This window comes from Sylvia atricapilla, chromosome 9, assembly GCF_009819655.1.
Source record: "Sylvia atricapilla isolate bSylAtr1 chromosome 9, bSylAtr1.pri, whole genome shotgun sequence".
NCBI lineage: Eukaryota > Metazoa > Chordata > Aves > Passeriformes > Sylviidae > Sylvia > Sylvia atricapilla.
The window spans coordinates 10620556-10630327 of record NC_089148.1 but is presented as its reverse complement, the minus strand read 5'-3'; the positions used below and the strand labels follow the sequence as shown (position 1 = coordinate 10630327).

General features: G+C 46.3%; 1 protein-coding gene across 2 annotated transcripts; it reads right to left on the bottom strand.

Annotated features, from left to right (window-relative positions):
• Positions 1 to 506: 506 nt before the first annotated feature.
• GORAB (golgin, RAB6 interacting) lies at positions 507 to 9270 on the bottom strand. Of its 2 annotated transcripts, XM_066324788.1 has the most exons (6): positions 9129 to 9270; positions 7845 to 8193; positions 6546 to 6647; positions 4723 to 4863; positions 1727 to 2228; positions 507 to 1629 (listed from the first exon to the last, which is right to left on the bottom strand). In XM_066324788.1, the coding sequence occupies exons 1-5, from the start codon at positions 9190 to 9192 to the stop codon at positions 1763 to 1765; spliced, it is 1122 nt and encodes a 373-aa protein (XP_066180885.1). In that variant the 5' UTR covers positions 9193 to 9270; the 3' UTR covers positions 507 to 1629; positions 1727 to 1762. The 2 variants fall into 2 exon arrangements, with proteins under 2 accessions (XP_066180885.1, XP_066180884.1); XM_066324787.1 differs by having other exon boundaries at positions 507 to 2228.
• Between the last annotated feature and the right edge of the window lie 502 nt (positions 9271 to 9772).

The following is a 9772-nucleotide window of genomic DNA, read 5'->3' as shown; positions in this document are numbered from 1 at the left end:
GCTACAAGGTGTCCTGCAACAGCAGACACAGCAAAGGATGTCAGTCACAGTTTTCTCACAATACCATCTTCTGCTTTTAGGTCAGGTTTTCCAGCAAAATAACAGGGAATGCAGTGTACCAGCAACAGCAGAGCAATGCCTCATACATATTTCTAATACTACTTTGGAGTTAAGATTCTAACTCCAATTAGCCGAAATTATGAGTGGTTGGTCTGGGAAATATATTTTATCCCACTTTCTCCTGTGTATGGAAGGCACCAGGAGAGATTTTCCACCATTGCCCTGAGCTAGTTAGTTGAAAAGATTCCTGCCAAGCTGTATCCTGCCATTTCTTTACTTCATGCATTTCCATATTTTGGAACAGCCTTTTCTGAGGTTTTATTTTCACACAGCGGAAAGTTGCCAAAGGACGTATCTGATTCTACCATTTATCATCTCCTGTGGAAAAACAGCCTTGGATCCCTGTATTAGTCTCAGATATCACAACTGAAAGTAAACACACTGCGTACAAGATGCACTGATTTATTAATAGAATAAAACTGAAATGTAGTGACATGTTTTTCCACTGTTCAAGCCATAGAGACAATCACTGTCCCGTTTGTAGACTCAGTGGCGTCATTCAGCAACTCATTCATAAACTCAGACCCAACACATCCAGGTCAGGTATTCCAGGAACCATTCCCACACTTCCCTTGTACCAAGAGGTTAACTGTGAGTGCAGTCCCCAGAGTTTGCAGCTGCAATCAGTCTATGGGAGATTTTCCTATGTTCTCTTTTCATTCCTGAGGCTTTTTCCACCTGGAATAGCTTTTAAAAGCCTTTCAACAGCAGTAGAGCAAATCGGCTGAGCTTTTGTGGGGTACTAACCTGCTTTTCAGACAAGAAAATGCATTAAATGTTCTACAAAAATAGGCTTATTTCCAATATACTGTGGGGATTATTCATTACAAGATGAATTACTGTCTAATTATGGCTAATTATTGGCACTTTGAGGCAACTACAACAGAAAAAAATTTCTGTAATGTAACAGCTTTAAATGTAACACACTCTCTTTTGTGTGTTCCTACTTCTACATTCTACAGTGTCTTAAACTGTAACTCATCATTTTTGTTAAACCTTAGCAGCTCTGACTTCATAGTTAATAGTGTTATCAATGTACAGCCTCATGATTCAGCATGGTCTGAAAGGAACAGACGAAGTGATAAATACCAGGTATTACAACTGACTTTGCAGTTTGCCTCAATATGCAAATTTTCCCTAAATCAGGAAAGAGTAACCTCTGGGAAGGCAATTAATGAAAGCACTTGGGTTTCACAGAGTTGGAAATTAATCCCTTATGGATACAAAGGAAGACAAACATCCTACTGCAGTTGTCAGAATGTGTTCTGAAACAGACTGAGGTTTCTCCTGTAGGTATCTTTCTCTTGCACCCTGCTCAGAACAGGTATCCATGGGTATCAAAAAGCTGAAAATCTTTGGACAAACCCTACTGTTCACTTCCAAGTGTCCTGTTTCAGGAAGGTACAACAGCCCATGAAGAGCTGGGTAATAGTACATGAACATACACCAGAATGATGATAGATGATGAACCCCGAGTGCGTCTTGTGGAAAGAAAAGAGCCTTTAAAATCTGAAAACAATAAAAAAAGAAAAGAGAAATGAAGTGCATATTACTGGCATTGCTGAAGCGCAGATACAACATACAGCCACTAGCCTGCACAGAGTACCTCATCCATGACCACTGGCTTATCTGCATCCAGCAGTCATGTGGCAGAACAAGCTGGGGAGCTTCCTGAAGTCACATTTACTGCCTGAGTTTGGCTGTCCACATTGGAGAGGGATTTGGTCCTGGGGTTTTGAGACTGTTCAGAAACTGCAGGAGAAGCAGCAGCAACATGGTCAGCCTGCTGGCCCTCCTGCCCCACACCACTGGGAGCAGGGTTGTCCTGGGCTGTCCCAGCGTGGCTGTGTGCCTGGCTGGATTGTCTCCCTGCTTCTGCCTCCTGCTGCTGCAGCATCTGTTCCACCTCGATCTCCAGCTCCAGATTTTCCTCATCTGCCTCCACATCCAGCTGCTGCATTAACTCCTCCAGCTTCCTGGCCTTGCGGAGCTCGTTCTGCTGGATGATGGTGCACAGGTGCTCCGTCAGGTGCTCCTTGATCTCCGTCTTGTGCTGCAGGTCCAGCTTGGCGGCCACGTACTCGGACTCGGCCTTGTCGTAGCGCTTCCTGCAAAACCACCAGCGTTTCTGCAGGGTTAATTCTCACAGCACCTGACACAGGGACACGTACTTTAAGAGTCCCTGGAATGCAACAAGCTCTGCAATGCATTGTACCAGCTGCTCATGAAATGCTGCCACATTAGCAAGAGGGGAGAAAATAAGAGTGAATTGACTGAAATTCTCTGGACACTGGGGGCTCTGCTGTTGTGTGTTCCAGGAGTTAACTTGCTCAGATTGAATCACAAACACCCATTTTTACTGCCTGTTTGAAAAGATGCATCACTGGCAGCAGAAAGAACCCATCAGAAACTGCAGTGTTTTCACACTCCTAATGGACACCCACTCAGTGAACTGAAACACCACCAAGCAGTCGGGTGTTGTTCCCAGCCAGAGATGCTCGATGGAGCAGGCTGACATTTGGATCATGTGCTTTTCTGGCCACCCATATCAATGTTCAGAAAATCAGGGGCAGCACAGACTGACACAGCACATGACATCAACACAGATGTAGAACTTTATTGCAAGCATCCGTCCTGACACTCACCTCCTGCCAATTTGCACTTCCTGTCACGACAAATACAGCAAAAAGGGAATATTCTAAGTATTTATTGAGTTAACACACAGAGAATATCTAGCACTTTAATGGCTGGTATATACATTAATGATGCATCTTTCACTACATCAGTGAGTCTGTGAATTAATTCTAATTAAAAGATAGATGCAATCTTGCTCATCAGGAGAGGGAACACACAAAGCCTTTTGCAGCCTGACTACACAGCACTCATAAAACTAGTATAACTAAGGTGGATGAATAAATATACAGCTCTTTTAAAAAACCAGATTCCAGTATCTGCTTAAACAGAGCAACAGAAAGATAGGAGAGGTCCTTTGCTTAGTGAAACAGTAGGAAATAAGACATAGAAAAGTCTTCCTCAATATCTTCTTTTATATAATAACCACATGACTTTTACCCAGCTGTAAAGGCTATGTCTGCAGTGGGCAGAAGATACCCACTTATGTTTCCCTCTCAAGAAAGTCAAGATTTCTCTGGGTCAGATAGCATTAGTTTTGCTACTTCAGGTATGTTGGAAACATCTGCACAGCTAAACCTTTGGGCTGAATTGCCACCTATTAGTCACACCGTATTTAGAAAAATTCTATTCCACAGCAGTTGTCAAATGTTGCTAACTAGGTATGTGCTCTGGACTATTTAATATTGCACTTTTTGACCCACTTAAATGCCTTGTGTTTTAGCCCTAGAACAAAAGGCAAATAAAAAGAAATTGCTTAAAAAGATTCCACTTAAAAGTAAATTTGCTTTGGCTCATAATGCATAAAAAACGACAACACTGGAAGTTATGTACTTCACAGTGCCAGACCCTTCCCTCAAGAAAACACCTCCTAAATTAACTCAAGTCATTAAGATTTTGGTGAAATTTACCCACTTGTCCTACTAGCATCTCCTTTTGCTATTGTCATTAAAAACTGCTTTCCTAATGCCAAGGGCTGCTTCCGCTCTTTAGTCAGTAACCATTTCAAATAGATACATTATTACAAAACTTGGGTAAGAAGATTTCAGGAGCATTTAATTTTTAGAAACCAGATGAAACCTAAAATCCACTGAAATGTTTTTCCTGTTGAGGACATGAAATTCTGGATTCATACGCAATCAGCTACGCTAACTACAGTTATTCTTAGACATTTCAAATGGTAATTACACCAAAGAAATCTTAATTATTTTAGCTACCACTGCTGTTTTTTTCAAGACTAATTACCAGCTTTATTTGCCTGTGGTCATGGTATGGCAGAAGTCAGAAGGAGAAATGAGCATTTAACACATTGAATGGTGAACCAAAAACCGCGAGTGAACATTTCTGCTTTATGAACCGGCTGCACAAACATGCTGCTGTTTATCTACTGATGTTGTGGTTTACCCACAGCTAATGGGGTGTTCCCCTTAATTTCTTGCCTTTAAGGAACTCATCACACCCAAAATGATTAAAGGCACATTGTGACGGGTTAAAAGCTTCCCTCTTCTTTCAGTTTTTTGGTCCTAGTTGCAAATATACTTCAGCAGGGTTATATGTTTGAAGCTTAATTGGTCCCATTGATTCCTGCAGGACCAGAGCTGTCATGAACAAGCAAATTTTCCTGAACAGCATTTTAATTTCAGGACTTTTCAAGAAAAGCCTCTTTCCCCTTGAGAAGAAATAAACAACCTTGAAACAGTAAAGCAGGGCTCATGGACAACTGCACACTTAAAGCACTCTTGTGACAGCAGTCTCCAGTCAGAAAACCTGCTTCAGTTCCCAGATTCCAAGGGAAAAATTAGGAAATAAGCAGCATACTTTGACATCCAGATCTGAAAGCCCCCCAGACTGTGACCGCTTCAACTACACGTTATTACAGTGACAGGACTTCATTAGTGCTTCAGTGAGAGGAAACAGCATTTTCCCCTCCCCTCAGGCAGGGCTGTTCCCTCCTCCCTGGGTGTCACTTACCGGGCATAGGAGTAGTCCAGGCTGGCCTGGTCGATGCGGTTCCTCAGGATCCCAATGTCAGCAGACACCATGTCATCCAGAGCCTGCAGCTCCTTCTGAATCCTCTTCAGTTTCACTGTTTCAGCTTGAGTTCTTTTGGATCTGCAAAAGGAAGATGATTTTTTGTTTTGTTTTGTTTGAATTTCCTTTTCAAGCCTCTTGTCTTGACTTGCAGAGCAACTGACTTCTTTAGGACCTATTCAGAAGGTTTCTCCTTTATGGGCTTTTGATCTTTTTTAGCATCCACAGGGATCTAAAATGCCTGCTATTAAAGGACTACGGCAAAATTACGTAATGACTGTAATCAACGTGCCTAAAATGGATTGTGTTTCTTCACTGTGGAAACACACAAGAAGCTGCTGTATCTAAGTAGTTCTCAGTGTAAGGAAACAGGAAATGGCTTGGGGGGGGAAGCCAGAGGGGGAAGGGTTTTTAGCCCTGCAAATATCCCCTTTCAAAGAAGCCCCGTTAGTAGGGGCCAAAAAGTCACCTAACCTAAGCTTGATTTCCATTTTGTAAAATTATTCCCAAAAGGCCCAGCCAAATCCCAGTGAAGTGAATGGAAAGTTTTACATCAAACACAAAGGATTTCAATCGAGGCTTTTTCAACTAGGCCATTCACTCCTAAATCCTGAAAACGAAATGTTACTAAGGGCAACAAGCTTTGATGGATTTCACCCCCAAGCAGGCCAAGTGACTTCCCACAAGCTTTTACTCCATGTCACTTTGCCACCATTCATCACCACCAGCAAAATGATGCTTCTCAGCCACTGCTTTACACCCAAGGCAGGTCCCTGAAAGCAGGGCTAGGTGTGCAGCCTCTCCCATTTGACCAGCTGATGCAGGTGGAGGGAAACAGAGAGCCTGTGGTATTCCTGGGAGCCTGAGGAAGGCCTTTGAGTGACAGAAGTAACTCCTCAGCTGTCACCTTCCGTGTCCTGTCTCTCCTCAGGCTTTGTTTCCAGGAGGAAGAACCAGACCTGGTGGTTGCACCCATGTTTGATGTCCTACAGTGACTCAGAGTAAAGGTGCTTGTGCTCTATCTCTGCCTGGCAAAGGAAAATGAAATTTTCAGGACTTCAGCACAGTACAGGCTGTGTTCACCTGTGCTACCCAAGGGCTCTGATGGGCAGAACATAACACAGGCCTGGGAGAGCACTGAAAGCATGAAAACTTCACATCACTGTCCTTGATCCAGTGCTATCAGCTGTTCCAACACCCTTCCCTACAAACTTTGTCTACCCTGGAGTCTTAAACTACTTTAGTGCTATAAAGCCTGGTCTCCTGAAGAGCAAGAGCTAATAAGTGGGAGAATATGTGCAATTTTACAACTTCTAGTCATCCAATGGTAAAACAGTACTTTCTTAAAGCTGATCATGTTCTCTTTTCAACATTTTCACACACTAATGAGCCAAAAGTCCAGAGACAGCTTCTTCTCACAGGTTACAAATCAAATAAACTTCCCTTACATCCAGCAAAAACAAACCAGGACCAGAACACGGGCAAGCATCTGAGCACCCCAACTTCCAAACATGACCTCACTAACAAATTTAAGGACTTCAGCTAATCCTCCAGTTGTGTAATAACTTTTCCATCTGTGCACAGAGCTGCAGCTTGGGAAGTGTGAAAAGCTTAGTCACAACAGCACTTCTTAGCCAGCACTTGTCATTCAAGGGCAACGTCCATCACAGCTGCTCACAGAGAAGAGGAAAAAGTGAAATCTAATTCAAGATATGAAACTGGTTGCAGAAGAAGAGTAAGCCCTTGGCCAGGCTCAGCCCCACCTCTCAGCAATGGCTCTGGCCAGGAGTGCCTTCTTGCGTTTATTCTTCTCTTCTATCAGCCGCTGCTCCTGCTGGAGGATTTCCCATCGGGATTTTTCCTGCCTGCTCATTGACAAGAACATCAGAATTAATACAAGGTTCATTTCCCTCCCTGCTGCCCATACTGTAACAAATATTCACCATCATATATTCTGGAGCAAACTCTTAAAAAAGTCGAGGGAACAATAAACAGGTTGTGGTTCTGAGGAAAGAAGAATCATCTGCAAGAAGCCATTCAGACCCATAAAACATTTCCAGATGAAATCTGCTGATCAGAACTAAAATCTACATAATCCATAAAACAGATTCTTTCACAGGTCTGCTTCACAGTACAGCTCCCGAATAATTGAATGGATATAAATGAAATGTTGGTATGAGTTACAATGAAAACGAGCAGCAAGGAAGAACAAGAATTCGCTTTTGCCACCAGTAAAAGACTGATACTGGTTCCATTTCCAGGACTAGATCTCCTAAGAGATACAACCATCCCAAAGGATGGAAGGCCAGGTCTCAGGTGAGGGGGCACAACCTGTGGCAGGATTTAGGAGGAACAAAGAACTGTTTTCTGCTTTCCACCCCACTGTGCTCTTCAGGCTCTCACTCAAGGAGCCCAAACTTAAAAATACCCGAATAACTCAGCTACTAACATACACTTCTGCACATCTTGTCAGATTTGTCCTCATCACCCTACTCTTAAAACCTCACATACAGAAATATTTTTAGTAAGACTTAAATTCAAGCATCCAGGCCGAGAAGAATCCAGCATATTCAGGAGGTGACTGTTGCAGCTAAATGTCATTTGCTTTCACCAGTGTGAAAAAATTCTCAGCAAAGCTCCAGCTGTTTTCTCCCCAGTGTCTGTGCTTCTCCCACCACAAAAATGAGATGAACAGCCAGTACTATTGGTGAGCTGCACCCACAGGAGGAATCTGAGTTCCCAAAGTGCTGCTAGCCTGGTGCAGGGAGTGCAGGCAGGTGACCCCAGCCCAGGAGCTGGGCAGGGAAATCACAGGCAGCACAACCACCAGCAACAGCCTCTCAAGGCCCATCTCTGCGAAATAGAACCTCCTGGATCCTTCTGAGTTTAGAATTTGAGAGAAGCCACATGCTGCTTGTGCACACAGACTCTGCCTCGAAGAAAATGGAATGATTTGATCTCTCAGAGCTTCCCATCACACACACGAAAGTTGACTTCACAACCAAAGAATGAATCAATACAGAATAACAAACCCCACCCCTTGATTTTACCAACTTACTAACAATTCCACTTTCTTTCTCTCCACTTGGCCGTTGGGCTTTGCAGGGCGGGGCTGGGCGCTGTCCCTGCCATTACAAGACTCTGCCGGTGTCACTCCCTCCTGCTGCTCTTGGCTGTCCCTTTGCCTCTGATCCCCAGGTGCTGGCCCGGGCTGCTGGGGGTGACAAGGTTTGGGTTGTGGTACAGAAAGCAGCTGTTCTGGAGTGACAGAGGCTGCTCCCCCCTGCAGCCCCAGCCTCTGGCTTTGCTGCTGGAGGGCTTTTTCCCGTTGCAATTGCTTCCGAGTCTTGGGCACAGCCTGGGGGCGAGGCTGCTGCTGCTGCTGCTGCGGCGGTGAGGGCTCGTACAAATCTGTCGGTGGAGAAACAGGATTAAAAACAAATCTCAGTATCAAAGCCAGACTCTGACAGAGGTGTTCTAGGCGAGCAAAAACCAAAATAAGGAAAAAAACATAAGGCAAGGTGCTACGGGAAGGCAATTTGGGGGAAACCTCAGGAAGCTGGAAATGTTTTGTTAGCCTAAGATTCAGGAATTCTCAATGATACAGCTATCCCTAAGGGAGGAGAAGGAGGAATTGGAGGCCTGGACTGCAGGCCTAAAAGAGAAACCATAGGTGGGAGTAGGGTGACTCTTGGGATAATCGTGACGAGGCAAATCTAAGGCTAAGGAATTGTCTCTGCCAGCCTGGCGGGCAAACTGAGGTTATAAAGTGAAAAACTGGGAAGAACAAGGTGACACGCAGGCAAAGAGGAGCCTGGGAACAGGAGGGGGACGTTGGGCAGAGATTTGGGTGCAGGACAAGGGGCTGAGGAGTGCGGGATTTTGGGGATTTTTGTCGGAGAAGCTGCGAGTGGAGAGAGGGGCTGGATGAGGGGAGCCAGGAGAGATGGGGCTGGATGGGAGGGACCGAGGGGCTGCCTGGGAGAGCGCAGGCGTTTGATGCGGGGATGGAGCGGCTGAGCTGAGGGAATGGACACAGGTGTGAAGGGGCTGAGAGGAAGGACAGAAGTGTAGATGGAGGGAAGGGTTAGAAGTGTGAATGGACAGGCTCAGGGGAGGGATAGGGGTGTGAATGGAGCGGCTGAGAGGAAGGACAGAGATGCGGATGGAGAGGCTGAGGAGAAGGACGGAGGTGTGAGTGAAGGGGCCGCGAAGATGGGGCGATGAGAGGCGATGGGAGGCAGGTGCAGCTGCGGGATCTGACAGGGTGCCGAGGCCCAGGCTCTTCTTCCGCGCCGCTCCGGGCCCCACTGTCCCCCACTCCCCGGGCCCGGTCCGGTCCGTACCTGGGCGCTGCCCCCGCAGCCGCCGCAGCTCCTCCTGCGAGAAGCCGGCCCAGGCCTCGGCCATGGCGCTCCCTCCTCCTCCTCCCGCCGCTCAGGCCCCGCGGCCGCCCCGGCACCGCCGCGCCGCCGCTGCAGGCGAACGCCGCGGTCAGCCGGGGACTTCGGCCACCGCCGCAGGCGAACGCCGCGGACAGCCGGGGGCCTCGCGCCGCCACGGCGACGGGGCGGGGCGGGCAAGATGGCGGCCTGAGGGGCCAGAGAGGCGGGTTGGAGGTGGCCCGTGCTTCGGGAAAAGCTGCCCTAGTGGACATATGCCCGCGGCTCCTGAGAACATAATGCCGTAAAGATTCACAGAGTCAATTAGGTTGGAAAATACTTCTGAGCTCGAGTCCGACCTGTGACCGAACAGGGCTCAGTGAGTCCTGGCTACTGAGGCTGAAATGTAGAGGGGAAGCCTCTCTCGAAAAAAAGCAAACACACTTCAAGGAACATCACACGTACCCCCATGCAATTTATAATTCGTAATTAAGCAGTTGTAAGCAGGTGAGATCCTGCTCTAGCATGTCTAGTAAGTGACAACACTGTGAGGAAATCAGGGAATCCCTGAATGTTGTGGGCTGGAAGGAACTTTAAAGTTAAACCAG